This window comes from Ceratotherium simum, chromosome 21 (assembly GCF_057802395.1).
Source record: "Ceratotherium simum simum isolate JZ-2026a chromosome 21, ASM5780239v1, whole genome shotgun sequence".
Taxonomy (NCBI): Eukaryota; Metazoa; Chordata; class Mammalia; order Perissodactyla; family Rhinocerotidae; genus Ceratotherium; species Ceratotherium simum.
In genome coordinates this window covers 12,962,715-12,985,141 of record NC_141920.1, presented here as the reverse complement: position 1 = coordinate 12,985,141, position 22,427 = coordinate 12,962,715, and the positions used below count along the sequence as shown (strand labels likewise).

The 22,427-nt window shown below is 44.9% G+C and overlaps 1 protein-coding gene across 1 annotated transcript in view; it reads left to right on the top strand.

The window, feature by feature from the left end:
• ARFGEF2 (ARF guanine nucleotide exchange factor 2) overlaps positions 1 to 22,427 on the top strand; it is a 98,300-nt gene that overhangs the window by 9,443 nt on the left and 66,430 nt on the right. The window contains exons 2-6 of the mRNA XM_004430294.3: positions 4,988 to 5,018; positions 5,668 to 5,791; positions 12,988 to 13,134; positions 14,058 to 14,237; positions 14,595 to 14,829. Of these exons, the coding sequence (XP_004430351.1) occupies positions 4,988 to 5,018; positions 5,668 to 5,791; positions 12,988 to 13,134; positions 14,058 to 14,237; positions 14,595 to 14,829 (717 nt within the window). The remainder of the gene's footprint in view (positions 1 to 4,987; positions 5,019 to 5,667; positions 5,792 to 12,987; positions 13,135 to 14,057; positions 14,238 to 14,594; positions 14,830 to 22,427) is intronic.

Genomic DNA, 22,427 nt, shown 5'->3' with positions numbered 1-22,427 from the left:
ACAGGCCAAAGAAAGGTCTTACTGGGAGCAGTTGAGTGGGTCAGCTGGAAGGAAAGGAGGTTGTGGGCAGAGAACAGGAAGGAGCTGAAAGTGCCGCAGTTCCGCATGGGACAAGATGCAGAGTGTGACCCGCCACACCAGGCTGGCTTGGAGTGGAGGAGGGGGTCACTGGAGGGGGTTGAAGGAATTGAGGGCAGCGTTGGTTTGCGTAGTAGGGAGGAGTGTGGCAGATCTGATGTGCGAGGAGAGTTGAAGGGTCGAAGGGGTATTGTGGGACTTTGGGGGAGTTCACCAGTGATGGGATGAAGTTGGTGATGGTCATTGTTGGACTCAGCTTGGGAGTGGAGCAGAGAATGTGAGTTGGTGCCAAAGGCGCTGGTGAATGGGGCGTGTGTGCGTGTGTGACCTGAGAGGTTCCTAGATGACTGTGATACCCAGAAAGGATTTCCCGGGAAGACAGTGTGGCTTTTCAGCTGAAGCTGCCCCACCCCTCTCAGGTCTTCCTCCTTTCAGCCTGCTCATTTATTGCTGCTATTAGCCCAGTTGGCAGTTGGAAAGCAGTGCCTGTTAAAATGTGGAGCCATAAACTTGAGCAGGTGTGTCCCACCATCTGCTCTTCTTCCTTCTCCCATCCTCCTCCTCCTCCTCCTCACTGAGGGGTTCTGGAGTGTCGGCTCTGGAGCAGACAGCCGGGGTGTGAATCCGGACTATGCTGTAGCACTTCCTGGCTCTGACCGTGGGCAGGTGACTGTGCCCGGATCCCTCACCTGTGTAACAGTTACGGGATAAGAATGCTCTTGCCTCCCCAGGTTGTGGTGAGGACCGAATGGGCACCTGTCCCTAGTGAACATCCGCTGTGATTATTATGGTTTGGGTTCTGCTCTTTTTCTTTTTCCCTTAGCTCTGCTTGGTCCCACTGATGCACCAGAGATTTTGCACTGTTGCTGACTCTTATTTTGAGATAAGAGCAAGAGAACTGACATTTATTGACCACCCACTGTGTGCCAGACCACCTACTGTGTGTCAACCGTTAATCTGACAGTACTTCTCTCATGGAGTTATCGAGAGAATTCCTGCACCCAATGGCCTAGTTAAAGTCTCTGGAGCCTATGGGGCTGCCTTTTATCATCCTCATTTTTTAGAGTAGGAAATCCAGATTCCAGGCGTCATTCAGCTGATAGATGTCCGTGTCAGGACTTGACCCTAGTTCTTTCTCAATCTCAAACCTATTTCTTTTCTTTCCACCACACCAGGCTGTCAAGCTGTGAGGCTCTCTGCTACACACCTTTTCCTTGTCCCTTTTTCTACCTCTTTTTAATGGAAAAAAATGTTATATTATCCAGATATATCCAGAAGCCAGCTCTTAGGTGGACCATATGAAACTACTAATATTTGGTGTAGAAATGGCGCTTTCACGTGGTCCAGACTGGTGCTTCTCTCTGCTCCCGCAGCCTCGGCCCTGGTCCAGGCCCCCGTGATCACCTGCCTGGATTGTGAGCAGGAGCCTCCTGATGGCCCCCTGCTTCTGTCCTGGCTACCCTCCTCTTTACACTCAAAACAGCAGCCAGAGTCATCTGTCAAACCGGTCAGCTCAAGCCACTCCCCCTTCCCTCCCGGGGCTTCCCATCCTCTGGACCCCTGCTGTGCCACGTGGAGAAGATTTTTCAGATTTTTTCTGTAACAAAGAGTAGTTTAGGGAGTGCAACAATCCCTAATTCTTGTGGGGACACTTAAGTGTAAATTAGGAAAACTAAAGAAAGTCTGTGAAGTTCGGTTCACAGCTGAGGGGTCTGCAGTGGCTGTCCCGGTTGTTTCCTCTTGCCAGCTCCCCAAGGAGGGCCCTCTGTGCTCTTGACTCGCCTTGCCCTGCGCTGCTGCACCGCTGCCGCCGCTGCACAAGTCACTCTGGCCCTTGTTCGTTCCCATGGGAAAACCAGGGTGCACCCTCACTGAGGTCCTGCCTCAGCAGGCCAGGAAAGGGGCCTGGGAGATTCCAGAGCCGGGGTGTGAATAGCCTCCCCGAGGCCAGGTGGGGCTCACGGAGGAGCGTGAGCTCCAGTGCTGTGAACTGTGGGCGCAGCGGTCACCGTTTGTCTTAGTGATTGCAAAACCGGCAGTTACATTGTCTGCGTTTATAGTTGACAGAGTAAGTCTGTGTGCTGATTTGAGACTCCAGGTACCCAAGAGGTTATGAACACGGGCTCTGGAGCCCGATTTTCTGGGTTCAAGTCCAGCTCCACCACTTGCCAGCTTGTGACCTCTCTGGGTCTCATTTCTTCATCTGTAATGTGTAGCGGGGTTGGGCCTTGAACCCTGATCCTCTGGCTCCTTGGTTGCTCTTTGCTCTTTGGCCGAGCAACATTTAGCTTGTACAAAACTTGCATGTTTTGTCCTCATAGTGCCGGTCATAGTTCTTAAAAGCCACTTTTTTCCCCTGCAGTTACTTTTCTGCAGCCAGTGAAATACTTCCTTGTCGATTCTTCCCTATTCGTTAAAGCCAAGATTGCAAACTGGTAACCCCCGAGTCAGGGCAGCCTGCAAACCAGTTTTATTTGAGCCATAATTTTTTTTTTTTATTGATGTTTTAATGGTTTCTATTTTTTTTTTTTAATTTTTTTATTTATTTATTTTTCCCCCAAAGCCCCAGGAGATAGTTGTATGTCATAGTTGCACATTCTTCTAGTTGCTGTATGTGGGACGCGGCCTCAGCATGGCCAGAGAAGCAGTGCGTCGGTGCGCGCCCAGGATCCGAACCCGGGCCGCCTGCATTGGAGCGCACGCACTTAACCGCTAAGCCACAGGGCCAGCCCTAATGGTTTCTAACATTGTGAAATTTTGGGTTGTACATTTTTGTTTGTCCATCACCATATATATGACTCCCTTCACCCCTTGTGCTCACCCCCCACCCCCACTGCCCCTGGTAACCACAGTCCAGTTTTCTCTGTCCATGTGTTGGTTTATATTCCACATATGAGTGAGATCATACAGTGTTTGTCTTTCTCTTTCTGGCTTATTTCACTTAACATAATATGCTCCAGGCCCATCCATGTTGTTGCAAATGGGACGATTTTGTCTTTTTTTAAGAGCCATAATATTTTAAAATAGCTGAAGTTGCTTTGAATTGCAGTCGGAGCTTTCACGTAAAATCTAGATTTTGACCTCTGGAAAGATCAGAACAACTGGCCCTGTGGGCTCAGGGTCTCTCATGGTACCAGTCAGCTGGGGCTGAGGTGCTGCTACGCCCCTTGCCCTGTTGGGTGGGGAGGGGGTCCTCCCTGCCCCTCATGTCTTACCCCACATCTCTCCTTGAGGTTCCCTGCCTGGCCTCCTCAGGACTTTGAGTGTCTAACCTCTGCTCTTGGTCTTATTACTCTTGGTACCTCAGTGAGTTAGTCGTGGTCCTGGTAATTGATTCTTCAGTTGGTGGTTTGGCACCAGTGGCATTCCAAAACAGATTACTTTAGAGCTTGGAGGCCAGCACAGACTCTAGCGAAGGCCTGATTGCTTCAGATACATTTAACACTCAACTTCACCCTAACAAGGTAACCGTGATTGGAAGGAAACCTTACCTCTGAGTTCAGGCAGCAGTGCTCCTCTGGCATGTCACACAGCGACAGTCTTACACCAAGCAGAGCCTTGATGTTATAGATACAGATTTCTGCAAAGAAGGCTTGCCTACTAGCCTCCTGGGCTGGATCTCCTGGGCCCCTCCCACAGTCTCAGCTAGCCTCAGCCTGGGGCCTCAGCCGGAAGAAGCCGGAGCTGCTGCTTTAGTGGATTCTTGTCTCTGAAGGGCAGGAACCATGCCACAGAGCTCTCTTTAACAAATTCTGTATGTCATAGGCCTTGTGGCCCACGAGCAAAATGCTTGATATTAGTTGTCTGAGTGTTTCTCTCCTGTTTTCTTATGTGTGTAGTAAGAAGACATTGAAAGACTGGCTTGAAGGTTAGAAATTGCCACCTCTAGTAACTCCAGTTATTCGGTTTTCACGTCCTGAAGTTCAGTCTAGAATAGAGTTGTCCAAGAAAAGGAAATCGGTAATTTCCAAAACTGTGTTCTGGGGTTGCTAGGATCACTAATGCCATATCCAAACCACTGGCTCGCAAGAGATGGTGTAAAGAATGCTGGCCTTTTGGAGATTAACTGAATTCATGGCATTCAGGGTAGATCTGCTTCATTGGCCTGCTTGGATAATACGTTGAACCTGCAGAGCCTAATGTGCAGCAGTACATTCACCTGGATGGGGGAGTCTGCCTGATTTACGTAGGATGTTCTGTTGTTTCAGTGGCATAAAACCTTGTTCTCCTGGAAATAAGACTCTCTCTTTGAGACTGTGATTTCTGAATAATGACACTTTATTTCCATGACCTTAACATTGTAGTTGTAACCTCCATGGTAAAGATTTTTAATTTTAATTCATAAAAATTATATATGCCTTAGCACAACAATATGGATGTACTTAATACCACTGAATGGTACACTTAAAAATGGTTTTAAGATGGTAGATTTTGTGTTATGTATATTTACCACAAGTTTTTAAAAAGTGTTTGCTGTAAAAAGTGTATATGGTTATCATCGAATATATGAAAAAAGGGGAAGAAAAAATCATCATCCCACTACTTAGACAACTTTCAATATTTTGTTATGTTTGTTTTCAATCTTCTATGCATATTTTTACACAGTTGAGATGTTTTTGTATTACCATAATATTGTGTTAGCTATCATTAACATACATTTTGCGGAATATGGAAATAGCTAGAACATGGACTGTGGACTTAACTTAATGCCTAGCACATAGTAACTACTATGTAAATGTTAGCTTTTATTATTGGTATTATAATCACTTTTTATCACTTCGTATCACCATTTCTGTACTTAAAAATCTCATAAACAGTCTTTTTAACAGTTTCTGAATATCTTTTACTAAAGTTTTCTTTTATATAAATATTGTTTGCTCCTAACATGCCTTTCTTTCTTCCCCACCAGATGAAATTAAAGCAGAAATAGAAAAGCAGAGGTAAGTTGGGGCACTTGCTCCTTGCTGAAATACGGTGTCAGAAGAGTAGGCAGCGGCCGCGGGAACCCCTTTCTCAGCATATTTCTCCTCTTTCTGATCCTCAGGGGTAGCCCACACTCTCCTAGCACAGTGCTGAGCAAGGCTCGGTGTGTGTTTGATCCGATCACAGGTTAACAGGTTACTGGCTCAATAATTACATATTTGGAGGAAAGGGTAAGGAAGATAAGTTAATGCTCTTGTACCTTTTCGTGACAGGAAAGGCAAAGCCCTTGCCTCTTGTATGTCATGCTTCCTTAGGCAGGAGGACAGCTTGCCTCCTAAGTGGCTGCTCCTCATCCTCATAGTAACAAAGCCAGTTGGTCACATTGCAGCAATATGGCTGTGATGTGGCTGATGCCAGGATTCAGTCCAGGACGCTGTTGATACAGCTCACTAATCACAGACCTTGTTCTCTGCACGTGGCACTTTGGTGTTTCTCCCCTAATGCATGTGTTTACACTTTTAATTGTCTAGCCCCACAGATGCAGTTTGAAGGTACTTTTAATTAAATGATTGCAAGTGGGATGGGAAGTTCGAGTGAAGTGTAGGAAAAGCAAGCTTTTTTGTTTTTTCATTTCTCCCCTCGGGGCCTCTCTTACTTTTCTCCTAGGCTTGGCGCTGCCGCACCACCAAAGGCAAACTTCATTGAAGCTGACAAGTATTTCCTTCCATTTGAGCTGGCTTGCCAGTCCAAGTCCCCACGAGTGGTCAGCACATCCCTCGACTGTTTGCAGGTACCATGTTTAAACTTAATGGTGGGGGCTGGCCCCGTGGCCTAGTGGTTAAGTTCGGCATGCTCTGCTTCAGTGGCCTGGGTTTGTGTCCCAGGCACGGACCTACACCACTTGTCAGCAGCCATGCTGTGGTGGTGACTCACAGACAAAAAAGAGGAAGATTGGCAACAGATATTAGCTCTGGGCGAATCTTCCTCAACAAAAAAATAAAAACAAAAACTTGATGGTGTAAAGGGGGTGAGGGGGCTCCTCTCCAGGCCACAGGTGGTCCTTATACAGGAGCTGTGCTAGCGAGCACCCTGGTACTCAGAATGCGCTCGGAGGCGATGGAGAAGGAGCAATCCAACTTATTCTTTATGGAGGTCTCGTGAAGGAGGGAGGAGAGAGATCTGACCTCCTTAGCTAAAACAGAATTTGTTTGGTGAGAAATATTTTGTTGATCTCTCCTATTTATGTTTTCCTAAATAAACCTACAGCGTTAATTGGAATGTTTGGTACACATGGGCACTTAAGATATTTTTACGCAACTTCTTTTTTGATGGCATTAAAATTCATAATATCAAGTAGAGAAATAGATAGAACCAATTCTTGTTATTTGTGGTAATGTTCATAAAGTCACTGTGAACACTGAATTAGCGAATATTGAACCATTGCTCCCAGAAGAAATACAGGGTTAAGTTCCTACGAGCCTCTGGTCACAAAATGTTCAGCAGCTGATCAATACACAACTTTGTTCTTTGTGCGTTTCTGTTTAAAGACATCTTATTTAGTATGTATTATTGACTAATTAACACTGAACTCACGGTCAACAGCACTATTAACACATGCCTGAACAAAGCTTATCTAACCTACGATTTCTCCGAAAGGCGCATCACTGCCTTCTTGCTCTTTGGAACACTAGACAGCACTTCAGCCCTACACTTGGGGGCCATTTTAAATGGCAAAAACAAACAGAACCTGCAAATAATGAAGATCGACTGTATTTAGAGCCACCAGTAACCTTGTTATAAATTACCTTTCACTGATGAAGAAGCAGGAGTAGAGAAGTTAGGGTGACTTGTCCAGTGACGTACTGATAGTGAGAGTCAGAAAGAGGACTACAACTTGTGTTTCTTAATTCCTGGTCCAGCATTCTTGTATTTTTTCTTAAGATCTACTCCTGAGGTTTCTGGTTACCTCAAAGAACATTTATTCTTAACTCTGGTGGGCCACCTACATCAATGAAAAAAGCTTGATAAATTTAAAAATATGTATTAAAGAGATCCATAATTTACCAGGACTGTCTAGAATAGGAATAGTGAATAAGTTGTATGCTATGATTACTTAGAAGCTATGTTGAAAAGTTATCTGAAGCTTCATCTGAGTTTCTTGAGAAAGTGCTGTGATTGATTGGTTATGTCTGCTGAGGCACAGGACTGCCAAGTGGCCGTGGGTGCGCCACGTTTTTGGCATCTCTAGTCTAATATTTACCCTATTAATCTCTCTCCTTTGATATATCTACACTTGAAAATTGATGACATTTTCTTCACAGAAGCAATTCTTCCAAATGAAAACCATTTTCTCATTCAATATAGTTCTGTACAGATTGTCCTATGTGAAACATATAATGAGCCAAGAGTTCTTAAATGGCAGGCTCAAGTCTTACTTCTAAATTATGTGTTGGCTGTGAACATTTTCTGAGGAAATTTGGTGTAAGTTAGGTTTTGTTTTCTCCTCATGTTAAGGTTCAGTTTTGAAACTGGTGCTGATAGTTAACATTATTGATATACTAAGCACAATGGCTAACATGTATTGAGCACTCAGCCTGTGCTGGGCCCTGGTGCTTTATCCACGTTATTGTGTTGAATCTTCCCAGCAACCCTCTGAGGTACTTACTCTCACCCTCATTTTAGAATTGAGGAAACTGAGGCTTAGAGAATAAAGTGATTAGCCCAGTCAAGTTCCCTGGCCAGGAAGTGATGGAATTGGATGGGTATCTAGAACTTCCTTACCACCCCCACCCCCGTTCTGTGTTGTTAACCAGGGGTCCTTAAATTACGACTGTACGGGGATGGCCCCATGGCTTAGCAGTTAAGTGCATGTGCTCCACTCCGGCGGCCTGGGTTCGGATCCCGGGTTCGGATCCCGGGCACGCACCGATGCACCACTTGTCCAGCCATGCTGAGGCGGCGTCCCACATACAGCACCTAGAAGGATGTGCAACTATGACATACAACTATCTACTGGGGCTTTGGGGAGAAAAAGGGAAAAAAAAAAAAGGCAAGAAGGATTGGCAATAGATGTTAGCTCAGGGCCGGTCTTCCTCAGCAAAAAAAAACTACAACCATAAGCAAAATCTGTCCTGCCACCTACTTTTGTAAATAAAGTTTTATTGAAACACTGCTGTTTTAATCTGCTCAGGCTGATATAACAGAATACCACAGACTGAGTGGCTTAAACAAGAGACATTTATTTCCCACAGTTCTAGGGGCTGGGGAGTCCAAGATGAACGTGCCGGCTGATTCATTTCCTGGTGAGAGCCCTCTTTCTGGTTTGTAGACGGCCAAAGTCTGACCGTTTCCTCACTGGCCCAGAGAGTGCACTAGCTCTGATCTCTTCTTCTAGGGCATTGATCCCGTCATGAGGACTGCACCCTCATGACCTCATCTAAACCTAATCACCTCCCAAACGCCCTGCCTCCTAACACCATCACACTGGGGGTTAGGGCTTGGGAACGAGGGAAGACAAACATTCAGTCCGTAGCAACAGCTGTGCCCCATCGTTTGCGTATCATCTGTGGCTGAGTTGAGTATTTGGAACACAGACCATATGACCTGCAAAGCCTAAATATTTAGTATGTGGTCCTTTACAGAAGAAGGTTGCTGATCCCTACTCTTAACTATTACCCTGTAATTCTGGCCTCTTTAATTAAAATTATGCTGTGTTTTCCTAGAAATAGTCTGTTCCTGGAACTCTGTGTATGATTTCTAATGGAAACTTGACATCCTGCTTTACTTCAGCCTGCTGCCTTGACTTGAGTTGTAAATTTACGAGTGAAGTACCTGTCTTGAGGTTTATGACATAAAGTTAGCTCTTTTTTTTGGAGTGGCAGTTCTCTGTAATTTAATAGGTGCGCTAGGATTTCTTGGGTTAGTACACAAAATGCAAAGTACGTCGTCCTTTTCCTGACATTAGAAAGCGGCGGGGTGCTCCCTGGAGTACTGAATGACGGGTTTCGTCTCCTCTTGGTTGTCCTTGCACCGCCTGTTTGACTGGCTTTTCCCAGTGTGGGTGAGGTAACTTCTGTGACTTCTGGAAATGGAAGGCCAGCATCCAGGGGTAAAGGTTGGTTTTGGCAGAATTGAAACCAGCTGCAGACACATCCTCCTCCTTCCCTTGGGCATTTAAAGGCGTCCTTCTCTGAGCTTGGAGAGCTGAGGGGGTGGCAGAGCTTTGGTTTGGTTTGCCGTGAGCACAGTCAGCTCAGCGTTCCCTCTCCCCACTGGCAGAAGTGTGGAGACTTCCCCTGCTGTCCGCTTCTACCAAGTGATAAAGATTCTCCATGTTCCTTTCCTTCAGCACTTGGTCTGCCACACACTTCCTCAAGGCCAGGCCTGGGGGAAAGAGGGTTAGGGTTCAGTCTCGTCCAGCCTAGTGAATGATCTCCCAGTTGTTCTGGGCACATATCAATAACAAATTTTTTTTAGAATATCCTCCCACTATATTCATATTTCTTCAGTTATAAGATTATATACATGTACTATTGTTATTAACTCACATTATAAAACTTACAGAGAATTTTTAAAAGGATAAGATAAAAAAATAGATAGAAACGGAGTACAAATATTTTGTTGCTACACCCAGTGAAGGCTGTAGGAAACCACTGGTCTGAGCCATCTGCCCATACTACAAGCATTATCTTTTAGCTCTTATTTCTAAAAAAACTTTGGATTTTTTAATGCACATTTTAAAATCCATTTGTAATTATATAAGTTGTACATGACTACATTCTCTGTTAAAAATTTTTTTAGAACTTTAAGATAAGGCTGAAGTCTCTTGGACCCCTAGTCCCAAATCCATTTGCCTGTTGTAGTTTTCTTTCTTTCTTTCTTTTTTTTTTTTTTTTTTACATAAATGGTATCACTTTTACATGTTTTTCAGCAGTTTGCTTTTTGCATCCAATGGTGTTTTTAAGATCTAGCTGTGTTGCTGCATGCAAATATAGGGCATTTCTTTTGACTGATATATGATGTATTACGCCACCATTTTATTTATCCCTTCCCCTGTAGAGGGGCGTGGACAGATAGGGTTACAGTGAACATCCCTGTGTAAGCAGCCTTCCTGGGCACATGTTATCAATTGGCCAGCTGCCCAAAGCCCTCCCTCCTCCATCGCTGTTCCCATCCCCTCACTGTGTCAGCAAGGAATAAGGCGGGAACTTCTACTCTCCATCTCTATCACTCCCCCCTCCCCCAAAGTCTATGCCACCAGCATTTCCCCCCTGGGACAGCTGAAGTAGCCTCCACACTGGCCCCTTGCTTCCACTCCTGGTGCCCTTCAGCCTGTTCTCCACACAGGGCCTGGGGAGCCTTTAGAAATGTGTCCCATCACATTAATCTTTTGCTTAAACCTGCCGGTAGCTTCCCTCCTCACTCACTGTGATAAACACTTTCCCCAGGTGAGCTTGCCAAGCCCGCTCATGCTGCTGGACCTCTGATAGGTTGCCAGACTTTTTCTGTGCGTTTACAAAAATGCTTGTACACACATACCCACATAGTTTTTGTTTTCCAAAAATGAGATAATGGTATGCATTTTTGCTGCAACTTGCTGTTTTCAAGATCTCTACAAATCACATAGGGCCTGTAGGTCCCAGTCAGGACTTTTGGCTTTGGTCTGTTCCTATTAACTCTTTGAGAAAAAGGGCTGTCTTACTCACTGTTGTATCCCCAGTGCCCAGAACAATGTCTGGCAAAGGAAGGGTGAGAAGGCAGAACTAGGAAGACCCACAGGACACAGGAACTCTGCTTTCTTCTGGCCCTGTCTGAGTACACAGACAAGGGAGTAAAATCATACTTAAAACCCTTTTCAGTTTGAAGAATAATATGCCCTTTAAGGAGTCTGTAGGGGGAGAATACTTCCAATTTTTTTTCGTATTCAAATTAAATATCCAGCAATATACTTCCATCTTTGCTTTGCAGCCTTAGTATTGGGTTCTATGGGCCTACTTTTCAACATTCACATTTTACAAGTTCATAGACCATCCCACTTATAACCCAGTACTGAGAAGGGACTTGAATCCATTAGGAGTAAGGAGTAAGCAATGTCAGAAACCAGAGCTCATTTACCAGGTAGCAGGCACTGCCCTCTGAGGAAGCCTGCATATGCAGCAGCAGTGACAGGGGATGAGGTAAAGAGCATCTTGACTTGTTCTTCAAAAACAAGTTCAGTACCCCCCATCCCTACCCCTCGTCAGGAGATCTCTGGGGTTGGACTTGATCAGCAGAGTGTGTGCAGGCCTCTCTCCTGCTCATTTAGTCACTCGAACCAACAGTATCATATTTCTACTTTCGACCACTCTCTCTTAATCTTTTTTTCTTTCTGTTTATTGAGTGGCGGTGCTTCCGTAGCTGATGATGGGGAAACGCCATTGAGAAACGGCATCAGGCTCTTGCAGGGTGGGGAGTTTTCGTATCGTGGCGGTGGTGGCACTGTAGATAACCTCAGGAGCTTGTGTCACTTTGTGCAGGTAGAGGCAAGAATGTGACAAGCCAGAAACCAAAAAAGATAAAGAACAGAACGGCATTTTTTAGTAATTCCCTGGAAGCAGAGAATGTAATCCTGTATCCCAGAGGGGCTGTGTCAGATGACTGGTTTCTTTTATCTGGTCAACCATCGAAATAACCTGGATAGGTTGGAGAAAAACACTGATCCCCCAGCTCCACTCTGGAAGTTCTGGTGCGGTGGGTCTGGGTTGAGGTCCAGGAATCTATTTTTAATAAGCTCCCTCAGGTGATTCTGAATCTCAGCCAGGCTTGGAAATCATTCTGCCCCTGACCCTTGAGCTCCCTTCCAGCTCTCTATTCTCCGTGATGTAATCCAGGTCATCAGGGAGGTGGCAGTCTGAAGGGCAGCCCCTGTCCAAACCTATCTGTCCCTTGACCATGAAGCCACAGCCCAAGCAGCCACTCATCTCTTTAGCCACGTGGGTGACACGTGCTGTTTGATGACGTAGGTGCAGAATTCAGTTAGCGTTTTTACTATAATTTTTGGAATAGAAAATAGGCTGACATGAATCAACATTTATAAAGAATGAAAGCATGTACTGTAAAGTTTCTTAGCCTCCCACCCCCGGCCACGGCTGCTTAGTTCCCCCCCAAGCAAAACGTGTTATCATTGGTTTCTTAGGTATCTTTACCTTTAAAGAAAAAAATACATAAATGGTTTGTTGTTGTTGTTGGTTTTTTTTGTGAGGAAGATCAGCCCTGAGCTAACATCCATGCTAACTCTCCTGTTTTTGCTGAGGAAGACTGGCCCTGAGCTAACATCCGTGCCCATCTTCCTCCACTTTATATGGGACGCCGCCACAGCATGGCCTGACAAGCGGTGCGTCGGTGTGCGCCTGGGATCCAAACCCGGGCCGCCAGCAGCAGAGCGCATGCACTTAACTGCTACGCCACGGGGCCGGCCCACATAAATGGTTTTTTAACAGCTTGAGATATAATTCACATGCATAGAATGCACCCATTTAAAGTATACAATTCTGTGATTTTCATATATTGACAGAATTGTGCAGCCATCACCACACAGTCTAATTTTAGACCATGTTTGTCACCTCAGAAAGAAACTGGTGCTCGTCAGCGGTCACTCTCCATTTCCCTCTAATCCCCCAGCTCTAGGCTACACTGACTACTTCTGTCTCTATTATGTATAGTTTTTAATCCCTGAATTTTTTGCACAAGTGGCTATGTACTGGGGACTGTTCTCCACCTTGCCTCTTCCATGGGACACTGTTTCACCATCATGGGGCTCTTGTGCCATCGGGAGACAGGACAAATGCCGCACTCTCAGGGTGGCTGTGCCCTCCGTGCTGCAGGGGAGCAGAGGGAGCTGTGGGAACTGGGAGTTAGAGGCCATGCTGGCTGCCTGTCTTTTGCTGCCCTGGGCAGCTCAGTCCCGGCCAGGCAGAAGTTTCTCACCTCTGTTCTTTCTGTGTTTAGAAACTCATTGCATATGGACATATCACCGGCAACGCCCCGGACAGCGGAGCTCCCGGGAAGCGGCTGATCGACAGGATCGTTGAAACTATTTGCAATTGTTTTCAGGGCCCTCAGACAGATGAAGGAGTTCAGTTACAAATAATCAAGGTATTTCTGTTTGTTTGCCTGGTCTGGGTTTTAAATTAGAAAGTCCCCTTTGGGAATCTGGATTTTTGATTTACCAGGTGTAGTTGTCTCGTGTGGTGCTGAGCTGGAGCAGAAAAATGTAGATCTAAGAAAAACTTAGATCTTTTGTTATGTGTCAGAATTTATTAGCATGGACTGAGACAAGAAGAGCGGAACCAGGTGTGTTTTCCAAGTTAAACAGTTCCGCTAATAGCAGTGTAAATTGCTTGTGAATTAAACTGGCTTGAAATCCTCCGGTGTTTCCTCTTGAAATTCTGGGTGCACAGTCTGCCGTTTCTCAGCAGGCCCTTGTTGATACTCTTATCACCAATTTGCCCTTGTGCTCTTGTCTCCCCCATTCCACTTCCCTGTTCCATTTTTGCCGCCAGGAATGGTTTGGCTTGTCAGGGGAACAGGATCAGGATAGCCAGCATTCTGCATCTTAGGTCCTGAATGTATTAACTTTGTGAGGGATGGCTCCCTGTTAGCCACACCTTTCCTAAAGCTCCTTGAAAACCCACCAGGGAACTGGGAAACTGACTGCCTATCAAAACATGTAGATTTTGTGATTAATACAGATGAGATCAAGTTGGAACATTTTCCCTGCTGAGAGAAGTGTCTGTATTTTTGGCTTTTTTTAAAGTAAGCTGGTAGAAAGTCCACTTTAACACAACTTAATTACTTCAAATAATTTGGATTTTGTGGAGTTAAGTTTATTATCTTTAAACTCAGAGCAATAGGGAGTTGACTCCAGTTTAGTTTGCAGAGCCATCTTCTTAAAACGTATAAAACCAAACCAAAACAAAGCCAAACCCTGTAGAAAAGTTTGACTGTGGGAGGATTGGGGTGGGGTGGGTCTTGGTGAAGGTGAAGGTCCTGATGAAGGTTGTGGACTTTTGTTTTAGGCTCTTCTGACAGCGGTGACATCCCCGCACATTGAAATTCATGAGGGCACTATCCTGCAGACGGTTAGGACATGTTACAATATCTATTTGGCCAGCAAAAATCTCATCAATCAAACCACTGCCAAGGCTACCCTTACTCAGATGCTGAACGTCATTTTCACCCGCATGGAAAACCAAGTGGTGAGTGGTAGCAGTTATCAGCTGCTGCGGGCGGGACGTCATCCGATGCTGTGAACTGTTCCATGTGTGGCCTCGGTGCCGGATGAAGATGCACTAGCACTTTAAAGTTTATCCCTTCTTCCCCTGAATTCTCTGCACTCCTTTTTTTCTTGCTTTACAAAGCAGAGAGAGACTGTAGCATGGGTTTTGAAATTTGCATTCAGAATTTGCTTTGAGTTTGTCAAAGGAATTTATTTCCTTTTTAAAATTTTATCCTGCTGTTTGGGAATTTTTTTAAGCAACAGGCTGTCATATTTTCTGTTCCTCATTAAAATACTGGGACCATTTAGATTGAATCCCCTTTTTGTTGCCTTTTAGTTGCAGGAGGCCAGAGAATTGGAAAAACCAATCCAGTCGAAACCCCAGTCCCCTGTGATCCAAGCTGTAGCATTGTCCCCAAAGTTCAGTCATTTGAAGCAGAGCCAGGTGCAGAGCAAACCAACAACTCCTGAAAAGACAGACTTAACCAACGGTGAACATGCCGGCAGTGGTTCTGGAAAAGTGAGCTCAGAGAACGGAGACGCGCCCAGAGAAGGAGGCCCATCCCTGTCAGGTACGCACCGGGCGCTGTCCCTTTCCTGCTGTGAGGGAATCGTCCTGTGTCTGAGGGGCGGGTAAAGGAGTTGTCTGGTATCATCTGTGGGAAACGTCTGAAAGCAGCTCCTCTATTTCTGGGCGCCCCCTTGACTTCCCCTTAGCTTTCTCTTAAGGAACACAACTAGCGAGGCGTGGTGTCTAGTGTCTCATTGTCAGCTCTGTAGTTTTCTCTAAATAGTTCCTGCGGTGTACCGAGCTACTGCTTCTTGATGGCAGCTTCAGTGCACTGGGCCCAGTTTGGAACACTTATTTCCCAGTAGTTAATTGTTCGGGTGGTTAGTCATTCAGTGTCTGTGTTATCCTCCCTGAGGAGGACAAGGACCTCATCTGTCATGTATACACGGGATCTCTGTGCCTTGCCCACTGCCTGGCAGTTAGTAGCTACTCACAGACACCTGTGAAAGGAGCAAGAAGGTGAGTGGGTGGGTGGACACACAGATGGCTATAGATGGGCACATAGCTTTGTTTTCTTCTTGTGTGACCAAGTACGTTACTGGGTTTTGTTTGCTTTTTTAAATGAAAGCGATATTCCACACCTGATTATAGGCTTAAAGTAAATAAAATATCAAGCATGAAATCTTAGATTGGGTTGTCATAAGATTAGTTCTTATGTTTGCATTTCTCCCTGGGCAGTTTATATGAACTAGATCCACAATTCATGTTTTTTTCAGGAATGCACCTCCCAAGTGATTCTGTCAAATAATTCTTTACTCTAGCTGGTTGCTACATGAAATATCTGACCACACCTTCTTCTGTCACATTATTGGTAATGATTTGTGTTGGTAGTGTGTTCCCTACTAAAGTGCAGGTATTTGAGCTGCTTTTGTTCCTCTGTAATTTACCAGATGCTTGGCGTACAGAGGAACAGACCGAGTGTTGTTGGTGGGATGTTGTTCTGTATCAGTTCACTCAAGGAAAGGGCAAAGAGAAAGTTGCCACTAACAATTGCACGTGTCTCGGGGTGAGCACAGAGTTGCCGTCCACTCCATCCTGCTGTCGTGTCTTAGGGAAGGTGCTGAGAAACTCCTGGCCGCCCCTGTATCTGTCGGTATGTTTGCCTTCTTAGCTCTCAGGGCAAGGACCAGGTTTTTACTGTAACCTTTATCAGGCTGTGGTCAATCAGTAAATATTAATATTTAAACACGCTGTAATAAGCACAGTAGTGTGGTTGTAAAAGCAGGCCTTTCTGGGCTGCATGAAGTGCTTCCACTACAACCCATTTTCTACACGGCAGCCAAAGTGATCTCTTAAAAGCATGAATTAGATCACGACCCTCCTCTGCTTAAACTCCTTTGGTAATTTCCCATCCTGTCCCATTCAGAGTGAAATCTGTGCCAGCACCACCCGCATAGCTTCCAGGGCCCTGTGTGACCTGGCCCCTGCCCCCTCTCTGTCCCCTTCCTACACTCTTTCCCCCTTGTTTGCTGCACAGCGTGTGGCCAGTGTTTCTGGCCCGTGAAAGCGCCATGCTTGCTCTTGGTGCCTTTGCACTTACTGCCCATTCCCCACCCCCCTTTATCTTCGTGTCTCTTGGTTCAAACTGATCACTGTCTCTCAAGTTCCCCATCACTTCTGTCCCGTCATCCTCTTTTATTTTCTTCATAGCATTCATGTGTGCTATGAATACGTCAGTATTTCAAACGTAAACTCTGAAATACTGAGAGTTTATATTTACTTGTTCCCTGTCTGAGACCTAGGCCGCCCTGTTCACCACTATATTCCCGACGCCTGGAATGGTGCCTGGCACACATGGCAGACACTCAATAAATACATTTTTTTTTAATGAATCAGGGAAAACTTGATTTCTAAAATATAGTTTTATAGAAACACAGTAACTTAAAATTCTGCTCTAACCACGAGAGGGTGATTTGCAGTTAGCATGTTGCTGTGGATTTTGTTGCCAGTATTTCGTGCACCCCCTGAGGCTTTCCCCAGAATGTGGGAATCAGATTGCCTGTGAGGATCACACCACAAATAGTAAGTCAGGACGGAGGTGCACCATCACCCTCAAAAAGGATGAATGGCTTCCACTTCTCAAGATGTGGCTCTAAAGGAAGAACAGGTCTTGCAGAAGAGGGGGTTGAGCAGCCCTGGAGGAAGGATAGCCTGAGAGGCAGATGGAGGTGCCGGCCCAGGGGAGGCAGTGCCCTGGCTGGAGTCCAGGGCATCACCCCAGTGGGCCTGGGCTGTAGGCCTCTGTGATAGAGGTGACACATCCAGCTGTCCTACAGCTTCATCCTGAAGTAGTCACCATCATGTAGCCGCCCCTACCTGGCCAGTCCCTGTGCCAGGCACCATGCTTTCTCACTCCCACTCGATGTACATTTTCCTGTTTAACTAACTGGGAACCCTCCTCACGGCCTTCCTGGGGTAATTTGCCTCCCAATGAAATTTGCATCGATGGAGACAATTCACCAACAGACCTGAGCATCTCTTTCCCTTTAGCAGTTTTTCATCCCAAGTTAATAAATCAACAGTCAATTTGTCAGTCTTATCAGCCTGTCCAAGGAGTGGATCAGATCACCCTTTGTAAACTCAGAAAATGAGATTTTTGAGCCTCAGACATGCTAGCTAATTCAAATTTTGGCACATGGCCAGCCAGCCTTCCCTGGGGGACTTTACCCCATTTGTCTGTTCATGCACCTCCTGATCGCCCAGATATTCTTGTCAGTTTTTTAAAAAAACAGCTTTATTGAGATACAGTTCACATACCATAAATTCACCCATGTAAAATATACAATTCAGTTCTTTTTGGTATAGTCACAGAGTTGTGCAGCAATCACCACAATCAATTTTAGAACATTTTCATCACACCTGAAAGAAACCCTGTACCCATTAGCACTCACTTCCCATTTTCTTTTAAGTTCATTTTTAAGATTCTGACTTTTTAACTCCCAACATTACATGTTAGCGTTTTTCCCTTTCTACTGCTAATATGTAGCTATTGTAGGTACACAAGTACCTATGTGTTTACAGGTTTCTTAGTTCACTTTTTCTTCTTGCACCTTATTCTTTAAGGAAAAAAATCAACCTAACTCTTAAGTACCATCAAATAGAGAAAATGTATCCTCCCTCAGCCAATATGGAGGTTCTGATCAGACAGCCTGGGTTTAGCTCATGACTTTACCACTTGGTAGCTCTGTGACCTTGGGTAAAATCTTTAAGCTCTCTGAGCCTCGGTTTCCTCATCTGTAAAATGAGGATACAATTAGTACCTATTTTATAGGTTTGTGAGAATTAAATGAGAGCAGTGTCTGGCCCTTAATTGCTATGTAAGTTTTTGCTATTATTATCTTTCAAATAAGTTTCACCTTAAAAAATGAGTTAGTTTAAAGAAAAATAGCATGTATTTCAGATGGTAACCAGATGTGAAGGTGGTGGGAACAGTGCGTAGGGTAAAGTGAGCCTCTTTTCCACGTTAGCAATACCTGATCCTCTGCTTTAGGAATTTTATTATTTTTTGATGACAAAAAAAAGTCGTGTCAGGCTAACACAAAAATAACAAAATGTACCCATAGGTCTCCTCCTTTCTGACTTGTTTTTGACACAACTGCCTTACAGGGAGGCATTTCAGCTCATTGATTTTACAGCATTTTTGTTAGCTGTGTAACATAACGTAATGTAGTGCGTTTATTTTGAGATAATGTTACCTGATATATTTCTTCCTCTCAGGGAATCATGTTGGTGTGTGGCCGGACGTGACAGCAAACGGCTTTGCCCCTGGTTTTTCCCTTTAACATTCTTACGTATTACTGAGTACATGGGCACTGGACACAACCAAACCCTAGTTTCTAGGAAACAGGCCTGTCACATTTTATTGTCACCACGTGTTCACATTTGTCCCTTCCAACCCTAGACCTGCCTTCTCCCACTCTGCTTTTTCCCTAGCACTGTAGGTGTAATTCACTTTGTTACCCTCAGCCAGAATGTAAGCACCATGAGGATAAGAATCTTTGTTTTAAACAGTGATGTATTCCAAATGCCTGGAACAGTCAAACACATAGGCACTCACTTTGTTGATTGAATGAGTGAGTGAATGCATCTTACTACCCCACCTACTCCCATCCGCCATGGTCCCTACTTAATTGGTTAGAAAACAGGGACATGGGAATGCCTGTTTCAGATTCCGTTTATTTGTTCCTGTTATTCTTCACATGTAACTTCCATCGTCAAGGTCACCTTATGGTTCCAATGCTGCCATTTTGTTCCAGGCAGGAAGAGGAGGAGGAGGGTAGGACTAAAGGACTCCCAGCTGAGTCATGCTCCTTTCTAAGGAGACTTCCTGGAAGCTGACGCCTTCCCCAGTAACTTATGCTTACCCCTCATTGACCAGAACTTGATCATACAGCCACCCTTTCTGCTAGGAAGGCCAAGAAATGTAGGCACAGTCCCTTCCAAAACAAAATTAGAGCCTTGTTAGGAAGAAGGATGTGAGTTAGGTAACTGGCAGTGCCTGCCCCGCGGGTTATCCTCCAGCTGGCTGGGGAGGGAATGGCGGCAAGGGTTTCTCCTATCTGAACCTGTGCAGGATGACCTTATTTTGCTTGGGGACAAAGTCTGTGAGACAAGTAGGGTCTGGTACCTAATCACTAGTGGCCAGGTGGTGACTGCTGGGCAACCCAGGGAACCAGCAAGACCAGGGTTTTTAAGTATACTCTTTGGGTCTTGCAAGGGTTCGATTTGATGTGGTTGTCTAACATTTTCATAGCATGCTTGAAACTTAAACACAGCAGACTTCTTAGTGGTTATTACAACATCCAGAAAAGCCTCTCCTGAGACCTACCCCAGGCTGTCATGTCAGCAAGGGAAGCAGTCCAGGGTTACGTGTGGAGTCCTGCTGCTTCTGGGCGTGTACTGGGATTCTTCATCAGCGGCTCCCTCTACAGGAACTTTCTGTCGGACTTAGGGCTTCCTGACTCTCCCACCCCTTCCTGGCCTGAGACTATTTTGATTTTTGCACAGGTGCTGTCATGGATCTAGCGTGTCAAGGAAAATGAGTTAAACACTCTTATCCCTCCAAAAAATGTTGATCCTGATGCTGTTTAAATGGAAAAACTGCAGTGAGGGAAAGAGGAGATCCATGTTGAAATGGAAATTTTATGTTTCTCCTTCAGAATGAAAGATAATGGAGGCTTTAACTAACTGAAACTGCCCGCAGTATGGTTAGCTGGGAAATTTCAATATGGACTTAGTCTCCAGGGCCAGGCAGATGACAGAAATGAGCGGGCTTCTATCCTGAGGGCATCGTGGATGTCTTAACACAATGACACTCTACATACGAAACACACAGGCCTAAGAAAAATTAATATGGGAGTGCTCACTCTTTTCAGGCACCGTTTTAAACACTTTACATGTATTGTCTAATTCAGTTCTCACAAAGCCCTGTGAGGTAAGTGATGTTGTAATCATTCTTCTTTACTGTTGAGGGAACTGAGGCTTAAGAGGCTAAGTAACGTAAGTGCCCACATTGGGAAGTGGCAGAGCAGGGACCAGAACCAAGCACGCTGGCTCGAACCCTCACTTTAATCAGCACGTTGAGGTCACTTCCACAAAGGAACAGTTTCCCTCTGATGTTCAAGCTTCCGTTTTTCCTACTCTCGACAGAGACATTGCTAGACATGTGTTACTTTTCTGCTCACTGTACTATAACAACACTGGTCGAGGTGTGATGGCCACTGGCACTTGGCCTCAACGGAGGAGAGACAATTGGGAGTGGCGAGGACTGAGGCAACAGGGTATCTGCAGAGTTCATGCCCTGGCTAAAGAAGGCAACTGCTCCTGGTTCCAGCCAGTTGTGGCCCAGTGTTGCCTGATAGTCTTTTTTTTTAATAGAAGCCTGATCTGGATTTTTTTTTTTTAAAGATTTTATTTATTTATTTTTTCCCCCCAAAGCCCCAGTAGATAGTTGTATGTCATAGCTGCACATCCTTCTAGTTGCTGTATGTGGGACGTGGCCTCAGCATGGCCGGAGAAGCGGTGTGTCGGTGCGCGCCCGGGATCCGAACCCGGGCCGCCAGCAGCGGAGCGCGCACACTTAACCGCCAAGCCACCGGGCCGGCCCCCTGATCTGGATTTTTATGACAAGTATCCTAGTTTTTAATTGTTTGCAGCTAATTCAAGAGTTTTAAGAAAACAGTGCATAGGCATAGCAAAGGAAACAAACAACAGAGTGAAAATGCAACCTACAGAATTGTAGAAAATATTTGCAAACCATGTATCTGATAAGGGGGTTAATATCCAAAATATATGAGAAACTCATATAGCTCAATAGCAAAAAAAATAATAACCGCATTGAAAAATGGGCAAAGGACCTAAGTAAACATTCCTCAAAAGGCATACAAATGGTTGACAGATACTTGAAAAGGTGCTCAACTTCACTAATCATCAGAGAAATGCAAATCAAAACCACAATGAAACATCACCTCACACCTGTTAGAATGACTGTTGGCAAGGATGTGGAGAAAAGGGAACACTGTACACTGCTAGTGGGAATGTAAATTGGTACAGCTATTAAGGAAAACAATATGGAGGTGCCTCAAAAAATTAAAAATAGAACTGCTTTATGATTCAGCAATCCTTTTCATGGGTATATATACAAAGGAAATGAAATCAGGATCTCGAAGAGATAACTGCGCTCCCAGGTTCATTTCAGCATTATTCACAATAGCCAAGATATGGAAAGAACCTAAATGGCCATCGATGGATGAATGGGTAAAGAAAATATGGTATATACATACAATGGAATATTCCACCTTAAAAAAGAGGAAAATCTTACCATTTGCAACAACATAGATGGACCTAGAGGGCATTATGCTAAGTGAAATAAGCCAGTCACAAAAACACAAATCCTATATGATTCATAGAGACAGAAAGTAGAATGGTGGTTGGGGAAATGGGGTAATAGTGGTCAAGGGGTACAAAGTTTCAGTTATGCAAAATGAAAAAGTTCTGGAGATCTAATGTACAACAGTATGACTGTAGTTAAGAATACTGTATTGTAGGGCTGGCCCCGTGGCTTAGCGGTTAAGTGCACGCGCTCCACTGCTGGCGGCCCAGGTTCGGATCCCGGGCGTGCACCGACGCACCGCTTCTCCAGCCATGCTGAGGCGGCATCCCACATACAGCAACTAGAAGGATGTGCAACTATGGCATACAACTATCTACTGGGGCTTTGGGGGAAAAATAAATAAATAAAATTATAAAAAAAAAAAAAGAATACTGTGTTGTATACTTGAAATTTGCTGAGTGTAGATCTTGTGTCCTCACCACAAAAAAAAAGAAAATAACTGTATGAGGTGATGGATATGTTAATTAGCTTGATTATATTGATTATTTCACAGTGTATACTTAAATCAAGTTGTACACCTTAAGTATACACAGTTTTTAATTGTCAGTTCTACATCAGTGAAGCTGGGGTAGGGGAGCAGTGCATAGGCTAAACAACGCCTCCCTGCAGACCAGATGCACCCAGCAGCCACTGCTTCACAGCCTCTGGTCTAATTCACCGAGCCTGCAGCTCCTCTGTAAAATGTATTCATCAAGCTGATGTTTCTT